This window comes from Pelobates fuscus, chromosome 3 (assembly GCF_036172605.1).
Source record: "Pelobates fuscus isolate aPelFus1 chromosome 3, aPelFus1.pri, whole genome shotgun sequence".
Classification (NCBI taxonomy): domain Eukaryota; kingdom Metazoa; phylum Chordata; class Amphibia; order Anura; family Pelobatidae; genus Pelobates; species Pelobates fuscus.
This window is the reverse complement of record NC_086319.1, coordinates 36,663,930-36,688,988: the sequence shown is the minus strand read 5'-3', so window position 1 is coordinate 36,688,988 and position 25,059 is coordinate 36,663,930. Positions and strand designations below refer to the sequence as shown.

The window sequence follows — 25,059 nt, the reverse complement described above, 5'->3', positions numbered from 1 at the left end:
AATAAATGCAAAGTAATTATATATTTACATAACTTGCATAAATAATACATTACATCTTAGTTATATGAAGCATATGCCTTATTTTCTGTATTATAATATTAGAGGGGATGAGCACTAAATATCACTGTATGGATTGTAGCATAACAAACTGCACATACAATAATTGTTATTCATTTAGTATTGAATAATAACAAAATGTGCGCATGCTTTTATCTTTTTAGCACTGGGATTTGTAAGGGTTCCTGAAAGTAAAAGTATAACATGTATTTTTTCCAGCTGTTTTGATCTCTTACTTTTCCATCACTGATACAAATTCTGTTATTCTCTTTAAAGATTCATACACTTCGTCAAATGCCTAGTGTTTATATAGACATCTGACATCGAACAATAACCTTATAACAAGAATAGCCTTCATTGTGTTTGGCATTCACAGTACTATTATTTAAATTTAATTAAATAATTGTTTATTGAAAACGTGGGTAACATGCAGGCAAATTAGTTAGGATCGTGATGTAGAACATAAAGACACTACCGGGAGAGATTTTGTTAAGCATAAATGTTTTTTGTTTTGAAAACTTTTGATATGTATTTTAGATACACATACACTTACACAATCAGCACCAGCACACATGTGACTATGTACAAAAACATACATTTTGAAATCTCCCAAATGTGAGATCTGGAAATTTTAACTGACAATGTCAGAATTCGTATGTAAATAGACATAATGTCAATTTTATATAACCGTACACTTTAAGAGTCTAGCAACAGAAGAATGTTATTCTCAGAGTGTTTTGTACCATACACCAATTACATGATTATCAGCAGCAACAATTCCATACATATAACAGGAAAACTATAGAACAACTCAAAGCATGTGGATCCCAACAGAGAAGGAACCACTGGGGTGTCAACAAAACATTGCTTCAATTATAACAATGAAAGAAAATGAACGACTGATACTTACGGTCAAGTGGCACTTCCAGTGCTGTAATTACTTGGCACAGGCACAGAACTAAAGAAGCTCTGCTGAGGAATAGACTTTTCTTCTCTTGCATTATTTTAAGCTGCCTGAGACTATTCCTTCTGAGAGACAGAAGCCTTTCTTCTTAGCAGAACAGATTCCTTTACAATATGAAATCAAGGTTCATGAATCTGGAAGCTGAAACAAAGAGATTGTGATTCAGTTGCAACAAGACACAAGTGCTTTGCACATGTTCTTTAAGATCCAAATATTTACTGTAGCGTTTTCATTTAAAGTGAAGTAATTAAATCATATAAATGTTCGACAGGTCTGATGTGCAGATGTATAAAATATATTTTTGTATCTTATGCTATCACCTTTGGTAAAATATACACAATATAGTTCTGAAAAAAACATGATAAATCTGCAATACAATGCAAGCTAAGGTATCGACCGCTGGCACTACAATCAGTATAATAAACACTGCAGAAACCATAAACACAAGATGTGAAGTCACTATTTTTAATACTGTATTATTCTTCACATTCTCTTCTCGTTTTTGTTTGTTCTGTAACATTTTCTGCATATCTGACTGCAAAAAAGGGGGCTTTTTTCACTCAACCAAGAATGGTGGAGAACTCAAAAGGGAACTAAAAAAATGTAAGCCAACAACACTCCCTGGTAATTTTGCAGTTTGGCCTAAGAGTTAGAGTTACATTTCTGCATGTAATAAGTATTAGACATTAGTATTGTGGGTTTGATTTTTCATTTCAATAAGCATCCAACACACCAAGTATCTCTCTCCAGTTGCCGTTGCTGTTATCATTTGTATGTGTCTGTGGCTGATATTTTTATGATGACAGGATTTTGGCAATGGACCGATAATGTTTTCTGATTTTCAGCAGGTATCATGCAATAGTTATCAGATGGATAAAAAAACATTTCACAATACATTTTTCTACCATCAAAAACTACAAAGTTACAAAATATAATCGTGTTAAAACTGCGACTAAACCGTGTTTTCATCGTAAATCTCTACACACTTCAGTATTGAAAGTTAAGAACAAAAATAAATCGTCAGCTGTTTAGCTGTTGATAAATACTGAAAATAAGACTGTAGTTTCTGACATGCTAGTTCAAAGCTTGGATCTTGGCCTTCAATAATTAGAATGGTTGTTTCCATGGATTATACATGTTTAATGTTGCCTGCCCTGATTCAATTAAGTGATCACGCTAACACAGAGCTACATTTTCGTGTGACACTATCAGTCCATGTACAGCAGCTAATAAGCATGATAATTTTGAGTTTTGGAAAACAATTTTACAGTTTTACAAGAAGAGACATAATTGGGAAATGTTTTTTTTTTTTCATGATCAATACATCTTAAAAAAAATTAAACAAATTAGTAATTTGTTACTAAAGACTGTTTTCTACAAGGGTAAAAATGGGTGGATCACGAAAAAAAAAAGATAATGTGAATACAGAAAGTAGCTAGTAAGGGAAGATATATGTGGTGACTGACTACACGCTAGCATCCCAATTATTTGCTAAGCCTGACTATCATTACCATAGTAACAGTCTGGGAATGTTGCCAGCTCTATATTCCACTAATACATATTAGATACACTGTTTACGATGCACCTGCTAAAGAAGCCAGTATTTCTATATTTACTTGGGAAATGTTAGAAAGATAGGAAGGAGTAAGTTAATAGAACCAATTTCTTCAATTCAATTCCATGTAAAGTTAGTGTTTGATTGTTTAGTGGTGTAGATTGTAATTACAATATACTTTATTAATTCAATCATTTTTTTGAAAAAAAGAAAAATAAAAATTACTAGATTATAGTACTGCATCCGTAAGGTAAGATCACAATGTTGATCACATTAGGATGGTGTGGTTGTGTGTGTTATGTGTGTGTTTTGTAAAAGTTATACATCAATGTAGAGATGAACATATCTTTTGCAGAGTATTAAAAAACATAAACAATGGTTGCTTTTCTATTGAAATTAAACAGTGTGTTAATAGGATTTATGATGTTATGAAGTTGGGCAATATTAATTGGCATAATAGAATAACATATGATAATTAAAGACAGACATTTAGTTAATATTAAGAAATATGGTAGTTTCGGGGATAGTAGTCAAATGTTCAGAAGTGGGATGATGTTAAATGATATAATATACATAAGTAGGATGATATTAAGTTACATGTCAAGATCTGAAAAAAATACCTTGTTAAATGACATGAAATTATATAATTAAGTGGGATGATATTAGGTTATATGATATTATAACTTAAAAAAATATATTTAATCACATGCAATTCTATAATGTGTCATATAACATGGCATGATATTAAGTGTCATGATATTATAAGTGGTAATATATAAAGGGACACTAAAGGCACCCAGACAACTTCAGCTCATTGAAGGAGTCTGGGTGCAAAGTTCCAGGTCCCTTGACCCTGCAATAGTAATTAATGCAGTTATTGAGAAACTTCAATAATTACTATCCAATTACTGCACCTCTAGTAGTTGCCTACCAGACAGCCACTAGAGAGACTTTCAGGTCATTAGGTGACTTTTGGTCCCCTAACTGACCCTGGACATCCTCACGCAATGCATGAGGACATCCAGCGTCACCCGAAAACCCATAGGAAAGCATTGTATTATGCTTTCCTGTGGGGGAAGTCCTAATCCAAGCACGGCCATTGCCACGCATGCGCATTAGATCTCCCCCGCCAGCTGACGTCGGCAGAAGAGGAGCCGAGGCAGAGTCCGAGCCAACACAGAGGGACATCAGCGCTGGACTCAGGTAAGTGACAGAAGGGGTTTTTAGCATCATAACCACTGACGTTTATTTTAACCTCTGTAGATTATAATATGAGTGCTGTTCTGTCTATCATTGCTATCCAACTTTGGCCAGCTTTGGATGTATAATAAAGTCATAAGACTACACTAGAATCTGAATGAGTGGCAGCTGAAAGACTTGACTTTGGGTCCCAGGAGAGACCAAATTGTTTCTGTAACCACTCAAAACTGGAGTAGAAAGATCCTGGGGGGTGGCAATTAAAGGATTCTTTTACCATGCCTAGAGTTAGGGCTCCGCTGGAGCTTTATATATCATTACTATTATAATTCTGTAATATTAATAGCACATATCTTCAGAAGTTAGGTACAGACACAATTCTTCTAATAATAATAGAAAATATACAAACCCAGTAACACAGACACTTGAATGGAATGCAGATATTCTCTCCGTAAATTATTTTAATATAAAACTTTTGTTGTAGCATAAAAACAGTAGAGACTAGAAAGACAGGAGTGTGGTCAGTGACTGCCTGTTTAGGCAGAAAGAGACTATGCAGTTACTGCAGCAATCTTTGACAGAGCAGGGCAGTGGCGGCTGGTGAAGTTTTAAGATGCTGGGACACTACACTCCTCCCCCAGAATTTTACTCTTCCCTATACAGTACAGCAGCGTTTCCCAATTAGTGTTCCGTGGAACCCTGGGGTTCCGCGAGAACACAAATGGAATTTCGCCAAAATTTTGCAAAACAAAATGGCCGAGGGTGGCGAGGGAGCACTCTTCCCTGCTCAGCTCCCTCATGTGGTTTGTGTATGTGCCACTGTGTGTATCTGAGTGTGTGTGTGTGTGTGTATGTCAGTATGTTTGTATTGGTGTGTGTGTATGACACTATGTGTATGTGTCAATGTGTGTATCTGAGTGTGTGTATGTGCCAGTGTGTGTATCTGTGGGTGCAAGTGTGAGTATATGACAATGTGTGTATCTGTGTGTGTGTGTGTATTTGTGAGTCAAGATGTGTATAGGTGTCACTGTGTGTATCTGAGTATGTGTGTGTGTGTGCATTTGTGAGTCAAGATGTGTAAATGTCTCACTGTGTGTATCTGAGTGTGTGTATCTGTGTGTCAAGGTGTGTGTGTCTGTGTGCCACTATGTGCCATGTGTGTTTCAGATACATACACACACACAGACGCACACACCGGCACATACAAACACAGATACACACACTTTCACACATAGATAGTCAAAACATGCTGAAACATAGCAGGTTGCCCTATGTGTCTAGATGCCCTCAAGTAAGCTTCTCCTAGCACTTACCAATGAGGGTGTAGGGGCCCTGCAGAATTGAAACTTATTACAGAATAAAGAGACACTTATTTTCTTCCCATATTTTTGGGGCTTTCCTCCCTCCCTGTCATGACGAAGTGACCTCAAAATGCAGAATGTAACCCTAAATAGAGAAAATGTATTAACGGACCTTAACATGGATAGTGAGAGAATAGTCAAGGAATAGCCAAAGTCTAGGAAAACCAGAGATCAGGATAATGGTAAGGAATAGCCGAGTCAGCAAACCAGAAAACAGAATAATCCAAAATACAAGCCAAGTCAATAAATACCAGAGAAAACTATCAGGAAACTATATAGCACAAGTGAAGCACAATAGGGCATTGAACCAAAGCAAAAGGTGCTTTATTGATAGGGGAGGTTCGTTTTGCTTTAAAACCACACCCCCAAAACATCAGGGGGCGTTGAATATTTAGCATTTTTGTGGTATTGCCGCTATGACGTCTTTGGAGCGACCTGGAGGCGTCGGCAGCTGTAATTCCTCCACATGGGCACTCAGGAGTAAGGTAAGGTATTGTGACACTCCCCTCCACAAAAATAATCTTACTATTTCTACTCCTGTAAATATATTTTCCCCATATAAGAACTGGTGAGGCGCTGCCCCAAGTGCCCCTATGGACAAGCCTCCACTGGCTTTGGGGCTTTCAGGCCATGCATCTTAATAATAGTGACTTATAAATGTTGTATTTTATTCTATAGTGTCATAACTTTTCAAATAAATGGCATCATAAAAAGCATACATTAATAAAACTGATTCCATAACTGACTATATTTATTTTGTAATAATATTTTAAAGAATAATTATTATACTGACGATTCTTGTCTAGCTTTGCCCTGGAAATTGGAGACGTAGCCTGGGTTTCCTAATGTAGAAAGCTGGTTTCCACCAAAGTGAATGAATATGAAATAACTTGCAACAGAAATAGAGAATATGAGAATTGTCAAAAGCTTAGAGAAACCTCAATCGTTTGCCCTTCTGTTAGTCCCTGCTAAGGTCTCAAATATGTTTTTGCTCACTTGTGTCATTACAAAGAGAACCCATACCATTTCCACATCGGACTTATACCACCCATAAAGGCAGCGCGGCATTTTACAGAAAAAAAAATAATACTCTGTTTTTATTTGAAAAATTTGTTTTTGTAAAACATCTTATGTATTCAGCTATTATTATTATTATTATTATTATTATTATTATTATTATTATTGCCATTTATATAGCGCCAACAGATTCCGTAGCGCTTTACAATATTTTGAGAGGGGGGGATGTAACAATAAATAAGACAATTACAAGAAAACTTACAGGAATAATAGGTTGAAGAGGACCCTGCTCAAATGAGCTTACAGTCTATAGGAGGTGGGGTATTAGAAACATTAGGATAGGAAATATCAAGTAGGAGTGAAGCAGAGCTGGAGGAGAGAGCAAAGCACTATCACATCACTAAAACAGCTATACTAAAAGCTGTTACAAATGCTTATTTTGTTTTAAACCATATACATTTCAATGTGTTATGTAAAATATAAATGTAACAAGGTGGCTAAAAAAATAAATCAGGTGTAAGAAGTGTTTGGCTTAAGCTGTTGATGAATACATTTCCTTATAATATGATGGGAATCCTGGTTTGCAGTGCCAAAAGTTAGCTACCACTGTAATAATTGGCAATCCCATAATACATCATTCAGCGGTAACACATGCCGCATTTTTACTATTTTGTAGCAAAACAAAAGAAAAAAGCATTTTTTGCATAAAGATAAAAATGTGTACAAAGTACAAATAAGTATAAACAAGTATAGACATTTTAAAAGAAACTCAATGAATTATGATTGTGCTCTGCAAATCAGTTCATTCTCATTATACAGAATATTGAATGGTAATCCGCTGCCGATTGTAAACAAATTGTGGAGAGATAAGCAATGCAGTAGCAGTTAAGATGTATTTGTTATTTTTCATTGTGAATGTTTTTGTTTTTTTTATAAATTAAATATGTACTAATGCTTAAAAGCATATATCTAATAATATGCATAATAAAGATTATCAGTTATAATTTCCATATTTCTATTCACTATTGCATCCGATGCAAATAAATATTAACTATGTACATAAACAAGCCAACGCAAAGACAAAACCCGCCAATAATTTCATAAAAACGTACTGGAAAAGAAATGCTATTTAAATAAATAAATAAAAACAAAAAAACAAGCACAGATCTATGTTATCTAAAGTACTATATGCATACCATTTACAATAATCTAACACTGTGTAACAAAATAATAGTTTGATGAAAGTTATCAGTTCTAAGTTATCCACTTATATCACAAAAAAGGATGTGTAAGACAAATATTGTGCGCGCTTCACACTTACCATTCCTTAATGATGGTGCAATGTCATTAAACTACAGGCATTTCAATTTGTGTTTATGAGTCTAGTGCATTGTTTTGTCTCCTCTTGTATAACTGACAATTCTGGCTGCACAAAGCAGTTTTATATCCTGAACAAACTTGCTGATGTGACTATGCACTTTGCCACACTAATTACACTGGCAGACATCAATAAGCAGGCAGTCTGATCGATGGGTATCTGGAACGCAACTGCTAAATAAAAGGGAAATCGTTTAATACGTTATTGAAAATGGAAGTCTTTGTAATGTTTTTTCAGCACTGGATGTAACTTCCTAGGACCAGCCTAAGGCTCAATAGAAGCCTCTGCAATACTAAATAAAGGGCAGACTTTGATTTGTGATTATACCATATGCTTTCATTTACATGGAACATATTTTACTAGGTAGATCATCTTGAAAACTCTCTTGTGTTCCTTGTTCTTGTTGATACAATGAGACACTGACATAATAGTTTCATTACAGGGTTATACATTTAACATACACAGAACACATGTGATCATTAGAAACTGCTACATAGTTGCTAGTAGTTGTGCGCGAGACTAAGCTATAGTCACAGCTTGGCGATTTAAGCCCGAAGTTTGCAATTTTCATTAACCATGTGCTGTACAGTGAGTTAACCCAAATGAGAATAAATTCTATGAGTATTCTAACCTCCCAGGTTGGCCATATAGCATCAAATGAAAGTTTTGCTAAGAATTACCCTATTTATATAAAATAGCACTTTAAACAACAACTGGCACCTCAAAACTATTTTTAATATAACAAGCCTTTCATCGAGTGGAAGGAAATGTATGTATTTTTAAATGAAGTAAATTTAAAAAAAAAAAACAATAAGGAAAACTCTCCCCTACTTTTAGTATGTGACCGGATCCTTCAGCCATATATATGCACATTGGGTCAATCAGTCTTTTAAATCTGACAGTTACATTGCTGAGTTAGAGAATTTTTCTAGTTCGACTATTTTCACCTTAAATTTAAAATTCACTTTGAATTCTAACTGAAGAATGTTTTCATCGTCCACTTCTCATGTGACTCATATTTGAACGCCTGTTGGCACTACACATGGGAGGAAAGTTAGAGCTATTGACTTTTCTTCGGTTGTTTTTTCAACCGTCAGTTTTTTATTCATGAGCCACAAGTCAAAACACATTTTATTTAATTTTATTTTTTATTTCATTTAAATAATATATTAATATCATTAAGAAAGCTCTACGTATTAATTCATTATAGTCAAAACCTCACACTTAATTTAGTGAATAACAAAAGTCTTTGTGGTCTTCATTCCTACACTCCCTGCATGGGAGATCACAAAGACTAACACTGTCTGACCCAAAGTGCATGTATATGGTTGGAAGATTCTGTCATATACTAAAGGTAGGAATGAGGTTTTCTAATTTTTTTTTTTTTTTACAAATACTTCATTTAATAAATAAATAAATAAATATATTATTTATATATTATTTATATATATATATCTTGATAGATCTTGATAAAGACCTTATAAAGGTCCAAATGTTGATTTGTTTACATGCAAAATGTAATACACTAATTTGATTGATGCAAAATCTAGTGAGTGCTCAAATTTTTTCGGATTTTATATATATATATATATATATATATATATATATATATATATATATATAGTTCCTTTCAAAACCTGATGACAGCATTATCATATTAAACAATAGGGTTGAGGAGCTTTTAAGTATCACGTTCCCTCAACCTGACAATCAATATCGCAATAATTTGTCTCTCACAAATGAGCCAATGTGTGCTCCACTAAGCTGTGCGCCTGTGAGCTATCTTGCTAGAATTTGTATAAAACTACTTTAAATGCTAGATTAATTTATCCACCATACTTTTCATATTGCTCTGTCTGTATTTTGTTCTGTTTAGATCCCCTAAATTGTACAGCACCTAAATTTCAAGAAAAATTGACAAAATAATAATAAAAAGGATTGACATGCACAGGTGCACAGCAATGATATCTTAGAATGTAGAATTACAAAGTATTTACGGGAGAGACAGAGAATGTGGTTTCATTTTAAACAATATTGAGATACTCTTTCTTGTAGCACCTGTAAACAATGAATAATGCAGATGAACGTACTTAAATACAGTGAGCTTGTTTCCATGCTAGTCGCTCTTCGATTTAGACAAGCATGCAACGAGTAAAATGGTTGTCAGTAAAGACGTGGTTATTTCTATTCTACGGATTTCCACTGTTAGTGACAGGTAATTAATGGCTGCCATGAAGATTTCACATCTCCCAGAGAGAATAATTGGAGGCAATAAATACTGACACTATGTTTCCATGACAGACAGTACATTTACCAACAAGTTGGGTGCAGTCGGTAACTCACTGAATTTTACATTTGCTTCAGTTTGGTGTAATGTGGAAAAACCAAGTTAGCCACTACAAATTCTCAAAATGTTTTATAGGGAAAAAAAGACAACAGCGATTCTATATGCAAAAGGTTATTCAAACCAAAAAAACATTGTTTCAATAAAAAACATATTTTGGTTGTAGTGTTACCTGCTGGCATGTCCCTCTCCCCCATACACTTTAAGAAAAAAAGGTAGAATGAGTGACTGTGAAGCCTGCATTACTAGCTATGAAAAGCTAGTGAGAGGTTGAAAGCATTAACTGACTTTCTCAGCCTACCACTGCTGCTCAAGCAAATGTTTCTGCCTTAAAGCTTTATTGCCTGGGTAACTCCACTTAAGGGTAAAACTGTTCGAAAATGGATTAACACTTGGAGGAAGGAAGGTGCTTGTGGACTCGAGGCACCATATCCACTTCATTGGTATAAAGTGCTTTTAGTAACTAAATCAGTGGCTGAACCTATGTAGAGAGGGCCCTAGTGCAATAAATATTTTTGGGGGGTGGCCAAAAGGTAGATTCCCGGCTCCCACAATGCTATGTCAGCTGGGGATTTACATATTTGCAGGGTTGTATTAGTGAGCTGGGTTAGGGTTTGTGCATTTGAATGTAAGCATTTATTTTATGTATAGAGTATGTGTGTGTGCATGTAGGGGTGTATTTGGAGGTGGTGTATATGTGCTTGATCTGTATTGGTGGAATGGGGGAAGCTCAACAACCCAGTCTGGAGTCTTTTTTTTTTCTAGGTAGATGCGAGATGCTTGTACAAGGAGACAGAGTAGCGCCTTACAGTTGTACAAGGAGACAGAGTAGCGCCTTACAGTATTTTCCAGTTGTATATGTAACAAAAATTAAGAGATGGAGAAGTATATAGTGTAGTACAAAGCGGTAGAGTGAACAAAAGAGGAAATGCACTTACAAATAGATGGAGCTATCAAGAGCTTCACCTCTATGCATGTGAGCGGTACAATCACCGCTTATGGATTCTTATTGGATCCCTTGGCTTCAATCGATAATCCAGAATAGACAGAATTAAAAAAAAAAAAACACACAGATAAACAAATATATTTAGCATGTCTGAATAATATAGAGAAAATTTAATAGTGTAAGATTGCACTCATTTTATGGAGCCTATACAGTGGCTCCCAAAATGTAGCGTGTAGTGGTATAATCTCCACTCTGAGATAATGGTGAGCAAAGTTCATCTGTGTGTGTGTGTAGCAAGCAATAAAAAGAAAAAAAAATCATAGTGCACATAAGTAAGGGCTGAAGGCATTACCTACCTCAAGATAATATCTATGAATAATATCTATGGAAATAAAAATAAATAAAACATTTAATTGGTATTTATTTGATGTCAAGTGCAGTGTTGCTTCCAGCATAACTGTTTGTAAAAAAAAGAGTAAAATGCACACATTAAAAAGGGAGGGAATACTTCATGCAGGGTGCTCCTGAAAGGGAGGGCCAATCCCTGAAGACATCAAATGAAAAAAAGAAATATCCAGGCACATCTGAGGTTTCTTTTAAAAGGCAGTTTTTGTTCGAAACAAGGAAGTCGAGACAACGTTTCAGCTCCTCTCAGACTTGATAAAAGTTCAGAGGAGCCGAAACGTTGTCTGCACTTCCTTGTTTCAAATAAAGACTGCCTTTTAGAAGAAACCTCAGGTGTGTCTGGATATTTCTTTTCTTCCAACAACAGGCACTATAAAAGCAGGTTTATATCCTGAACAAATATGCTGATGTGACTATGCATTTTGCCGCACTAAGTACACTGTCAGGGCAGCTGTTAATAATCTGTAAAATGGCACGTCATTTGTATAGAAAGTTTATGGGAGTTTATTAACTAAACAGTGAATTATAATGTAACAATTTCTCCAGACACTTGGAAATTTTATTTCATAACCACTAGTCAACAGGATGATATAACAAAACTGTAAGAATCTCATCTAGTGGAAGCATTGGGGGATTGCGGCAATTGGTTCCCCTTGCTTCTCTGTAAGAGGCATTGGATTGCCTCCGAGATCAGTATTTACGATCTCCTGGGGGAAGATCAGAGTTATGGCATATAGACAGTCTTGTTGCTGGATAAGAGATGCACTTACAATTCTTAAAGCTCTAAACCTAAAATAATAGAGAAACTTTGCAATTTTAAAAATAATACAGAGTATTCCTTTATCTTACAATTGCTAAACGAAGTGGCAGCCAACAGATCTTGGCTGCAACAGAGACAAAGATTTATGAGTAGTAGCATTCAGAAATAACCTATATAGCTTAAAGTAGCTACAAGAATTTTGTATGTCAAATCTCATAAGATACAAATGCATGTGACATACTCTTCTGCAAACCATTGTACAGCCATAGGAAATAGAGAGATAGATGGATAAAGGGTTTTAAAAAAAAAAAAAAGATTATCTTCTCTGCTTTAGCTCCTGGCAAAAGCTATCTGAAGAATATTTCAGCCTGAATATACGGCTACCAAATTATTATTTTTAACTCTTTGGTTTCATGGGGGATTAAAATCCCATAAAGGAAACCCTAATGATTATATCGCATAAGATATGCATGTGTTAATGTTGATCTATAGGTAACAGGTGTAGAAAGCATTATTCAATTTGCATTACAGTAGAGAGGAAGGATGTACAGCAGTTATGTATACATTTGGGAGGGATGGAGAGAGGGAGAGAGGGAGGGAGAGAGGGAATGAGGGAGAGAGGGAGGGAAGGAGGGAGGGAGAGAGAGAGAGAGAGAGAGAGTGAGAGAGAGGGAGAGAGAGAGAGGGGGAGGAAGAGAGAGAGAGAGATTAAAAAAGGATTTCACTTTCCATAATGGGTTTATGAGCAGTTTTTGACTTAAACAACAATTACCAGTCTTTAATAGTTTTAGTTTTTAAGGGGTTTAAAGGGGCAATGTGGGCACTGTAAATCACTGAAGTGGTTATATTCTCTGTAATCCACTGGTGCCATCTTTCTATTCAGTGTTACACCATTTTGAACATTTTAATGCTACAAAAGGGACCCCAGCAGGTCTGTGCCGCTTGGACTAATGAAGAAGCATTAGCTTGAATAGCAATGGGCGAGTGTGATTGGCTAAATGTGTCTGAAGACTGCTCTCAGCCTATCACAGCTTCCGTTGCTGGTATGAATTGGTATGGCTAGAAGGAAGTGTGTAATATCTGCCATAGCCAATAAATCCAGTAGTGGCTGGGCTGCGTTACATATTGTTTGGGATCTCTATCTGCTATAGCTGCATGGACAATTTTTATATAGGGAATTGTCTTGCCCCCCCCCCCCCCCCCCCCGAGAGCCCAACATGGGAATATATTTTTCTTCTCTTGCACCGCGAACCGAGCAAATGTTGTTGTTTTTTTTTGGGGGGGGGGGGGGGGGGTTTGGTTTGTTTGTTTGTTAGTTTGTAAAAACTTTGTAATAGTTTTAAGACAAATAAAAGAAAGAAATAGAAATTAAAATAAACAAAGACAGATAGAGAAAGCGAATTGGAATGCAACATCTGATGATTTGGTATTTGATAAATTAATTTATGAATCCACAAGAAATGAAACAAGCAATACCATATTCCGATGTTAAAAAAAAAAAAAAAAAGAATTCAGCAGATAGTGATGTTGGAATGGTTTGCAGGTTCTACGACTGAGATGTCTAGAACAGTGGTTCCCAAACCCTTCTTCAAGGTGCACAAATGGTCCAAGTTTTGTTTTCCTATTGCAACTGAATTGAGAAATTCCTAAATTATGGAGTGTCAGTATTTGTCTTTGTTGTTCTTGTCAGTATGCCTTGTGGACTGGATTCAAAACTACTGGTCTACAGAGCTGAGATGGTCAATTTAATGGGAATTTTTTGGGGGAAGGACAAAGTTGTAGAAAATGCTATGAAATTGAGATATAAGGAGGAATAGGTGTGAACGTTTAACAAAAAGGTGTATACCTACTCTACCACTACTGCCAGCTGGGTGACACAAACAGGCCTCCATTAGAGACTGCAGCCTGCATCTCTCTTATGTTGGGAGTGTCTGACACAGTTGATGGAGTGACTAAGTGCTGAGTAGGTCACAAGAAAAGGAAGTGCAGTAAAAACAACATTATAGATAATGGTGATGTTTCAAGGACACTATTGACTATAAAAAGAACAAAAAATAAGACACGAATCTCAGAAAATATGCTTTGTGTATGCTGTAAGTGACATTACTGGAATAGGTTGAAATGCTCAATGATATATGGCATGTCTACAAGATCAATACAATGTGAGGAAAGAGGAGAACAGATTTTAACCTGAGGGATTGAAGGTAAAGGTTCAGAGACTTGGATATTACAACATACAGAGTTATGCATGAGCACAGTTTGAAAAGGGGGCTTTGCATGATTAGACAGAATATAAAGGGAGATTGTGAAATATTAAAGATTTTTGTTAACGTTGTTGGAAATGGGCACCTCGGTCTTACTGTTATAAACTTTGCCCCTTTCTGAAACATAACATAGTAGAAGAATAGAAAGTAAAATGTTTTTTCTGTTCCCCTCATTTGCATTGTGCGCCCTTGCTGTGCCTGAACTAATCTAGAGTGTGTTATTTGCTATATGTTTAATAAGCCAATTAAAAAGTATGGTGATTTTCAGTATTTTTAAAATTGTACAATATCTATTAAGAAAATGCCAACCAACTTTAAAAGTTATGAAAAGGAATCTAACCATTCAAATTAAAGTTAAGAAAAATAGTTAACATTTCTTTCTATCAAATTAGTAAATAAACATCACTGTGTACATTTTTTTTCAGTATGCATTGCCCACTGGTAATAGTGCATTCCCAGAATATCATTTATTTGCTTTAATGAACGCAATTATGATTCACTAGAGGCTTTTTGCTAATTCTCCATGAGAAATATAAAAATGTTACATATTTAATGTTTAAACCCATGACAATATCGCAAAGTGTATTTTCAGGGGAAATAAAATAGCAGTCAATATTTGCTATAAAGTTATGACTATAAAAAGATGCAGACTGTTCGATTTAACACGTTATTGGAAAATATAGACCTAAGGAGTATTTATGTATTAGTTATGTTTACCTAGTGATGAATAAGGCTTAAGTTTTACACTGCAAGCTCTTTTGAGCACGGTATTCATCAACCTATTACTCCTGTGACATTTTGTAATTGTCTCATCTATTGTTAGAGCTTCCCTCTATACTTTTGTAAATCACTGCATGAGAATATGTTGGCACTATATTAATGCTAATAATAATAATAATAATAATAATAATAATAGTAATGCCCCAAGAAAATACCTGTTGAGTTAGTCAATGGTTTGAATATTGATGGTGGATACAATTTATTTGACAATAATGCAACAAAATACTTCTTTACAGAAAGGGGAGCACATATTGCATGCCTGGAGCGGTCCCCTAGCAAATATACTAAAAACAAGAGTTAGTGAATGCAAGAATTCTTTGAAATGTAAAAAAAGTATAGTGAAAAGTTTAACCCCTTAAGGACACATGACATGTGTGACACGTCATGATTCCCTTTTATTCCAGAAGTTTGGTCCTTAAGGGGTTAATCAGTGAGAGATTTCTAAACTGGATTTCCTAGAAATTGAATGAGAACATTCCCACTTCTCATTTCTCATTATGTTAGCATGCTGATATATTTTCACATTGGGATATAATCGTATTATTCCGTCAGAACTCAGTTGTGGCACATAGGATGCTTGAGTATAAATGGACATGGTACTTCAAGGGTGAAATTCCGAATACTTTATTCACACCACCATCACAGCAATGTTTCAGCCTTGGTGGATCTACAAAGTTGCTGTGATGATGGTGTGAATAATGTATTCTGAATTTCCCCCTTGAAGTACCCTGTTCATATGCATTCCACAATTAGAAGTAGTTCTCTGGATTACAGAGCACGGGGTGAGTGCTACAGGATGTGTGTCACCTGCAAAATGTTTGCTTTGGACATGGGGTGCCCGTGCGATATTTAAATGATGAAGCATCACTTTCCATTTTATGATTGGTAATAGGGTCACACTTACTATTACATGATGTGATAAAAACTTTAGCATCTGTGAATGAAAACAGAATCTTGTGAATCCAGTCTAAAAGATTGAATTTCTAAATGTTTCCAGATGCATTTTCACAGTGTTATCATCTGTCGCTGTGAAGTTCTACACTTACAGTATTATATAATTGTGTTGGAGAGATATGTTTTATTGAAAAGAACTTTGTGCAGGTGCTAAAGAATGAACCTCCTCTCACCAGATAAAGACAGAGGCTAATTCAGGATAACGTGGATTGGAAACAATATCCAGCTTGCCTGATACTGTATCTAAAACGCAGTGTTTTCTACCATTTTAGCAACATTTCTGATTTTGTAAAGTAACATTGTTTAATATGGCCTTGGCTTTCTTTAAAAAAAGCAACTGAAACCTGATACAACTGCCTAAAATATATCCCTCTACATTTACATTGACTTTATACCTAAAATACATTTAGAGTGAAACTATTAGGAGAGGGAAATAAGGAATGTTCCAAAAAGAGACACATAGGTACACATTGGGATGATGATTATGGTACTAATACCAAACCATTAGAGAATGTAAAATATGTCAGAGGTATATTTCCAAAAACATCTAAAAATCTATACACAGAGCAATTTTAAGCTAACTTTATTTATGTGAAGAAAGAATATCAAAACCATAGGGACTGGCCAGAAGATTACATAAGTTTTTTTATTTATTGCTTATAAATAATCCCATGATGATGTAATAACATGTGTATTCAAATTTTGAAAGGAGATATAGGCTATTAGGCAACATGTTTTTCTCTTATATTACTGTGCATACTGTACCAGAGACAAGCAAAAGAAAAATTGACAGATTTATGTTTTTCAGATATTCAGCATTAAGAGATACTGGATCCATATTTTGAATGTTTAAATTTGAGTTTTAGAATCCAATTAAAATATACAGAAGAACAGAACAGAATAGAACCTATGGGATCTACAGGAAGGATGTGAATCAGTCAGAAACCATTGAGTGTGTATTTTGACCACAGGCCTGTAAAATTTTACTCGCAATTCTACACAATTCTACACTTCTTATAGAACCAGAAAAATAGGACTCAGGCACATAAAGCAATATCCATAATCTTACATAAGTATAACTGTCTTCTCTCTACACTGGATCCTACTAAAGGGCCCTTCTGGGTACCATAACCAGTTCATCTACACTGAACAAAATTATAAACGCAACACTTTAGTTTTTGCCCCCATTTTTCATGAGCTGAACTCAAAGCACTAAGACTTTTTCTCTGTACACAAAAGGCCTATTTCTCTCAAATATTGTTCACAAATCTGTCTAAATCTGTGTTAGTGAGCACTTCTCCTTTGCTGAGATAATCCATCCACCTCACAGGTGTGGCATATCAAGATGCTGATTAGACAGCATGATTATTGCACAGGTGTGCCTTAGGCTGGCCACAATAAAAGGCCACTCTAAAATGTGCAGTTTTACTGTACTGGTTGGTGCCCGAGGGGATCCGAAAGCCAGTCAGTATCTGGTGTAACCACAATTTGCCTCACGCAGTGCAATACATCTCCTACACATAGAGTTGATCAGGTTGTTGATTGTGGCCTGTGGAATATGTTGGTCCACTCCTCTTCAATGGCTGTGTGAAGTTGCTGGATATTGGCAGGACCTGGAACGCGCTGTCGTATACGCCGATCCAGAGCATCCAAAACATGCTCAATGGGTGACATGTCCGGTGAGTATGCTGGCCATGCAAGAACTGGGATGTTTTCAGCTTCCAGGAATTGTGTACAGATCCTTGCAACATGGGGCCGTGCTTTATCATGCTGCAACATGAAGTGATGGTCGTGGAGGAATGGCACAACAATAGGCCTCAGGATCTCATCATGGTATCTCTGTGCATTCAAAATGCCTTCAATAAAATGCACCTGTGTTCGTTGTCCATAACATACGCCTGCCCATATCATAACCCGACCGCCACCATGGGCCACTTGATCCACAACATTGACATCAGCAAACCGCTCACCCACATGACGGCATACACGCAGTCTGCTATCTGCACTGTACAGTGAAAACCGGGATTCATCCGTGAAGAGAACACCTCTCCAAAGTGCCAGACTCCATCGCATTTGCCCACTCAAGTCGGAGTCGACAACGAACTGCAGCGATGTGGAGACCCCGATGAGGATGACGAGTATGCAAATGAGCTTCCCTGAGGTGGTTTCTGACAGTTTGTGCAGAAATTCTTTGGTTATGCAAACCAATTGTTACAGCAGCTGTCTGGGTGGCTGGTATCAGATGATCTTGGAGGTGAATATGCTGGATGTGGAGGTACTAGGCTGGTGTGGTTACACGTGGTCTGGGGTTGTGAGGGAGGTTGGATGTACTGCCAAATTCTCTGAAACACCTTTGGAGAAGGCTTATGTAGAGAAATTAACATTCAATTCATGGGCAACAGCTCTGGTGGACATTCCTGCAGTCAGCATGCCAATTGCACGCTCCCTCAAAACTTGCGACATCGGTGGCATTGTGCTTTGTGATAAAACTGCATATTTTACAGTGGCCTTTTATTGTGGCCAGCCTAAGGCACACCTGTGCAATAATCATGCTGTCTAATCAGCATCTTTATATGCCATACCTGTGAGGTGGATAGATTATCTCAGCAAAGGAGAAGTGCTCACTAACACAGATTTAGACAGATTTGTGAACAATATTTGAGAGAAATAGGCTTTTTTTGTACATCTTTGAGTTCATCTCATGAAAAATGGGGGCAAAAACAGTGTTGCGTTTAGAATTTTGTTCAGTGTAATTGAAGGGTATTGGTGCCATCTCACTATTTAGCATTAAACCATTTTGAATGGTTTAACACTGAAAGAGGTTCTTTGGTGCCTGCAACCAGGGCCCTCTCTGCTGCTGGGGAAAATGTTTCTATGTTATAGTCTAGCTTAACCATACCTCCAGTGGAAGCAGAACCCCGGGAGACATTCAAATTGTGTCAAACCAATTGAAAACAGTTTAACACTCAACAGAGGGACAATGTCAGTGGACTCCAGTCACCATGACCACTTTAATGAGATGACATGTTTTTGGTGCCTATAATGTCCCTTACATAGGCCTCATTAACAAATAATAGCTGGTACCCTTGTCTTGATATATCTGAAGATTTAAAAGCCATAAATGTTAAGGCCATTAGTCATCAAATTAGCAGCATAATTTAGAATTAAACAAATGTTTGTTGAAGAATTATATTGCTTAAATACTATTAAATTGTGGTTGACACTGTTGAAATTACATGACAGGAGTTAGGAAGTCCTTCAATCGCAAAATAAAAATATCCAGTTATGTCATAACTACAAATTACAGTAATGTATTGTAGATATTACTACACAAAATACTAATAAGAATTTCTACATTGAAATTCTTACAATGTAAAAAGCATTAAGGTATCCATCTGTGGTTGGGTAATGGATGTTTACAATATATATCTATCTTTTAGTTGGGGAATATTTTATGTCCACTGATATTTAATGCTTCATCTGTGTCTGTGAAAATAAATCTGCAAATTGTATTGTTGCTGAGAGCCTCCCTAGCAGTTTTACTTTACAATGAAGTAATGTTTCCTATTCACGGGGGCTCATTACACAGGCGGTGCATTGCATGACCTAATTTTGTGAACTTGTGCCCAGTGTCTGGACTAATGCATTTTTAGCCTTTAAGCTAACGATGACACTGTCTAGCAAATTGTTTGTTAAAGCTTATATACAATTTAAAAAGAGAGAGCTTGTCGGTCAAAGTAGAACTGGCTGAGTTATGTGTTCTTTAGTGCAAAGGAAATAGCAAACATTAATCAAAAATATCTAATATTACTTGTACATTTCAATTTGCTCTTTATTTAGAAATTCGACCAGATGCTTTAGGATTGTTTTTTTTTTTAAATTTAAAAAAAATCTACAAGAACAACACAGTCTATGTATTTACAGAAGGAGAAAGTGCTTTAGTGTGTGTCACATTTTTGGCTAACATTAAAATCAAAGCTGTCTGTAAAAAAAAATATTTTGCTCTTTAGACAAATGATGTAATTACTAACATTAAATATTTAGAAAATGTTCATCTAAGTAATTCTAAGTGGACATTTTACCTGTCCCATTTTTTTGTTAACTCTGGCTCCCATAATGATAAAACGTATTAAAACATTTTTTTTAAATGCCTATTGATCACTTAACTTATGTAATATCTAATCAATGCTACATAATACAAATCAATATAACTTCCAAATGCTGCACTATTACAGTCATATACTTGGTTATAAACAACGTTCCCTCTAAGCAGTGTCAGCAATTTAGCGCCAAAACAGCTGCAGAACAGATTTTATAAACTGGTACACTCTTCAGCTGACACAGAAGCAAAATGACTCGGAGCATTGCGATTGTAGAAATTGCTTTCTTAATTTACACATGTGAAAATTATCCAGACACGTCATGAAAAAATCCAATTCCTAATGACACACTGTTAACAAAGAAGATATCAATGCAATTGCAGACTGTAATTCAAATTTATGTGTACCATTGGCTATTTAATATGGGCAGGTTTATATATTGCATGTGACCTGCAAGTTGTACTCATACACTTGTGTCTCACATTATAGTGGCATCTTGGAAATCTCCATTCCCAAACCCAAACATAGGTGAAGATGCCCTACGAATATCTTTGATAGAATATTTCAGCTATTTTATTGTGATTTGTGTTACTTTATAGACTTTTTTTGCAAGACACCAGGTTCCCTACAACTTTTCGGTTATTTTGGAACAACAACTACTGTGTTTCTTTGTTGGGAAAGAACCTGTGAGTTGAATATGTATTGAAATAGCTACAATATTGTTACACTAGATCAGGCATAGGCAACCTTCGGCACTGCAGATGGTTTGGACTACACCTCCCATGAGGCTTTGCCAGTGTTTAACAAAACAAACAACTCAAATTCAAACTCAAATTCACCTTTCCCTGATCAAAAATCCACACATGAGATAGATGATCCACACATTAAATCGATGATTTTGGCTTTATCACTATATGAGAAATGTATCACGCATTTAACAAGCTGTAAACACGTAAATGTCCTATTCACACTATAAAATCCAGGTGCTGATCTTCATGTTTTAGAATGTGTATGGCAATGATGAAGTTAACTATTCTATGCCTTCTACCATAATTGAAGCAGTCTTTTAAAGAAAAACAGCTAATGCATGTGACATAGATTTACTTAGAATGTGCAAATATAATTAGAGAGCACAGCAGAAGGTTTAGGGAATGTCAATATCCACTTAATGACAAGGAGTATTAACTATTTAATCACCGTAACAAATTATGGATTTTTTACTCTGTTTATAAACACTAACCTTTTGTTAGCTGCCAGTTCTATCGGGGTCGGAAGGCTTAAATTAACTTTAAAAAATTTCATTAAGGTTTTTTAAAAAATAAATACTTTATACGGTAACCGAGCAATTTTTTAAAGTCATCATCAAACAAATTCATCATCAAAATAGAAGTCACTTGGATCTGGTTACAGCTGCATGTTTGTTCGTCCACCCACGATAAAGCGCTGTGGAATTTGTTGGCGCTATATAAATAATAACAGAATAATAATAATAATAATAATCTGAACGCAAAGTTGGTTGTAGCACATACTCTACTAGTCTACTAGTAAAGTGACTGACTACCTGAGCGGATATTCTTATTTTTATTGTGTACCTGTTGGTGTAATGAATATCTCTATTTTGTACGGTTGCTGATCATACTTATTGTGCGCAGTTTGGTAGTTTTCTCCTTGGAAGTTACGCAGTAAGTATCTCAGTCAGTATTTTTTCTGCGTAATCGTTCTTTTATAGAATGAAGGCTTTCCAATGAGCAAAACAAATTCACTCTCAATTATGGTCATTTGAAAGGAAATTATTTTCCAGCTAGCAGCGACAGCATTTGAATATCTATTATATGTTTTGTCGCTGTGAATTTTGTAAACTATAATTATCTATTCTTTCAGCAGGTTTAGAGGCTTTTATACAATGTTGATACTTTCAATAACCCAGTGAAGCACAAAAGCATTGCAGTGTTATTGGACTGTGACAAATTTGGAAAAAAATAAACATCCGGTGTGAAATTATATGTATGTACTGGATCGATTTTAAAAGACTGTATGGAATCATGACAGCATATCAATTAGAACAAACATCAATGTTAAAAAAAGGAGTAAAAGTCACAACATATCAATTATTATACCGCCCATGCCCCCCCCTAACTGGGTCTATGCCACAGATGTGTCCCACCATACTGGAGACATAGGGGTGTTTAAGTCTTATACAACACGATCCTCTTTTTAACTCTCCTTAAAGAACAACTGTAACCTCAAAAATATTTTTTAATATTGAAAGAAAATATATAGGGTTTTGAAGAAGTATATGTAAAATAAAATGAGAAAAACTCATCCCTACCTTAGTATATATATCGGGATCCTTCAGCCATATACATGCACCTTAGATCAGACAGTGAGTCTCTATGGTCCTCTCTGCTTCACTACTGCACAGAATCAGAGGAGACCATAGAGACTAACTGTTGGAGTTCAAAGACTGTCTGACCAAAGGTCCATGTATATGGCTGAATCATCCTTTTAGCTTGTAAATCTGCTTGAAAAGTCTGCTGTCAGTTCTCCAGTGTGGAGGCCACCATTTTAAAATTGCATCACAATTTTAAAAACCTCAGAAAAAGGTTGTAGAACATGTGATGTCCACAGCCATTCAGTGTTTTGTATTGGAGAGTAGCTCACAACATTTTACTGCATAGGAATTCTTTGAGATCTCTGAAGAAGCTTGTGTCCTCAGTATCCGAAGTTAGTTTAAATTGATATATTTTCTTTAAACAATGGATTGTCATGTTTGAAAATGATCAACACAAGGTACAGACAGTTTTAAAAAATGGTAGTGCAAAGACAAAACCATTATGGTGCATAGACAATTTATCTTACATTAGATCACCACATCTGTATGTCCTTTTGTTAGGAATTGACAAACCCTGTCCAAAAAGTCCCTATACAATAGTTTCATGAAAACAAAACACTATATTATATGCACAATATAAAACACTTATCAGATTCCCATGACTGTTCCACTCAAACTTGAGACAATTTCAAAACATTAGCTTACAATATTTTTTTTTGTAAATCTTTCTTTTATTGAAGCATGTTAGTCGGGGTACAGGAAAAAAGAGAGGGAAATGTAAAAATCGGTTACATTAGGAGGTAAGTACATCGGTAGCGTAAGATTATACATTTCCTGAGTGAGAGTGCTTCATTTTTTAAGTTATGTTAACACACGTTTGTTGTAGCTAATATCAATGCCTATTCTGTTAGACTGTAAGAGGGTATACAAGGCTTATGCACATAGTTAGTGAACAATAGGTGAGGCCCAAGCAGTAAGGCTAATAGTGTGTAAAACCATAAGCAAAAACATCACATAGGTTAAAACGATAACATGTCATAAATTCAAGGCTAATGCGTTAGAGGTATGATAGGGCAGTAGTTTATTACCGCATGCCTATCGAATCATGTATGTTTGGTTTGCAGTTTTGACCATATGCAATTAGCTGACATTACGTACTCTGAACCATTAAGTAGGAGCTATATATGTTAGGTAGCGGGAGACAGGTTAAAATTAAAACAATAATGTTACAGTCCAGTTTGAGACATGCATGCTTATGAAAGCGTTTCAGTCTGTCCGGCCACAGCAGTAAGTAGGGAGATATGGTTGGTAGCGAGCTGCAGCAGTTCATCCCTTTCGTTTTCCGGCAGACCAGTGTGTGGGTTGAAGATAGTCCTTGCCGCATTACGGGTGATGGTGTGAGAGGCTTCCCGGCTCTAGGCTGCTGTGCTGCGTCTTGCCCCAAGGTCGGTCGTTGCTGGGGTCTGGTGCTGTTGCGCTCGGTTCCTCTGGCGGTCTCTGTGGGCGGGTGGTGCTGTGCCATGCTCCCTGTAGTGGCGTCTCAGCTTTCGAGGGCCGCTTGTCTTCGGCCCGAGGCCTGTGTGGGTGCTCGCGCCCTTCGCCATTGGACCCATCATCAGGTCCGTGGGCCCAGGGTTCCACCAGGTTCCAGGCTTCTCCCTGGGTGTATGGCCGGCTGTGGGGGGGATTCCCCAATGTGAGCGCCCGGCTCAGATGAAGAGTGAGCGGGCCTCCCGATTGCTATGTCCACATGGGTGGCAGTTGGTTCGTATCGGGTTCTAGAGGTATTCCCAGCTGTGTGTGTCTTTACTTGTTATAGCCCCTAGTACAAGAGAGAGTGAGTAATGGCTGCCCGTATGCCAGTGGTCAAGGTTGCCTGTTCCGTGCACCTGGACGTCGCCATTTTGTGTGCGGGTCCCGGGCTACATGTCGGCGGTTGCATGGGGAGCTGTACGGCCTGGTTCAGGGTAGTGTAGTTTGGACCGGGATCACCCCCCCGGTCCAGTGGGGGGGGAAACAGGGCCGGGTCCGCAGACTATCGTTTTGTGTCAGGCTCCGTCGGGCGGGATAGCGTTGCGGCGGCCGTCCGCTTCACTCACCGCCAGCATAGGTCCCGCCTGTTACAGCAGGCCCCATCCTCCGAGGGACTAAAACCCCGAGGGCAAGCCTCTCCTCAGCTCGGGCAGCCCGATTCCGTTGAGGGTCACAGTAAGTCTCGGGTATTTCTCCCCAAAATTCTCGATTTGTAGGCTAATTGTGGATCATTCTGCAGGAGCCGAGCTGTCCTGCGACCGCTCAGCTCGGCGGCCCGGCCCCGCCCCCCAGCTTACAATATTTGATGCCTTCATAACCATTATATAATCACTCTATTCAGCTCATCTTTTAATGTCTACTAAACTTCTTCTTTCTCTCTTGACCTTCGACGTTTTATTTTTTTCTTCTGCCTGTGGCTGATTTTGCTGCTCTTCGAGCATCTCTCTATGTATAAGTAAAAGCTAAAAAAAAACACATTATTTTGAAATTGAGTTTGATACACCAAAATGTGTTATTCTACTAAATAAATAATCTATGAAACATTAAAATTAGTACCAGCACAATGACTTCACACACACTAAAAAATAAAAATCAAGTAAAAAGTAATGTTT

The 25,059-nt window shown here is 36.7% G+C and overlaps 1 protein-coding gene across 28 annotated transcripts in view; it reads right to left on the bottom strand.

Annotated features, from left to right (window-relative positions):
* Nucleotides 1-25,059, bottom strand: part of NRCAM (neuronal cell adhesion molecule) — a 209,345-nt gene that overhangs the window by 61,434 nt on the left and 122,852 nt on the right. For 19 of the 28 annotated variants that reach the window (XM_063446889.1, XM_063446896.1, XM_063446904.1 and 16 more), the window contains one exon: nucleotides 968-1,162. In XM_063446889.1, the coding sequence (XP_063302959.1) occupies nucleotides 968-1,058 (91 nt within the window). In that variant the 5' untranslated portion in view covers nucleotides 1,059-1,162. Of the gene's footprint in view, nucleotides 1-967; nucleotides 1,163-7,472; nucleotides 7,700-25,059 lie in introns of those variants that run through there. The other 9 variants (XM_063446913.1, XM_063446910.1, XM_063446914.1 and 6 more) reach the window with 2 other exon arrangements.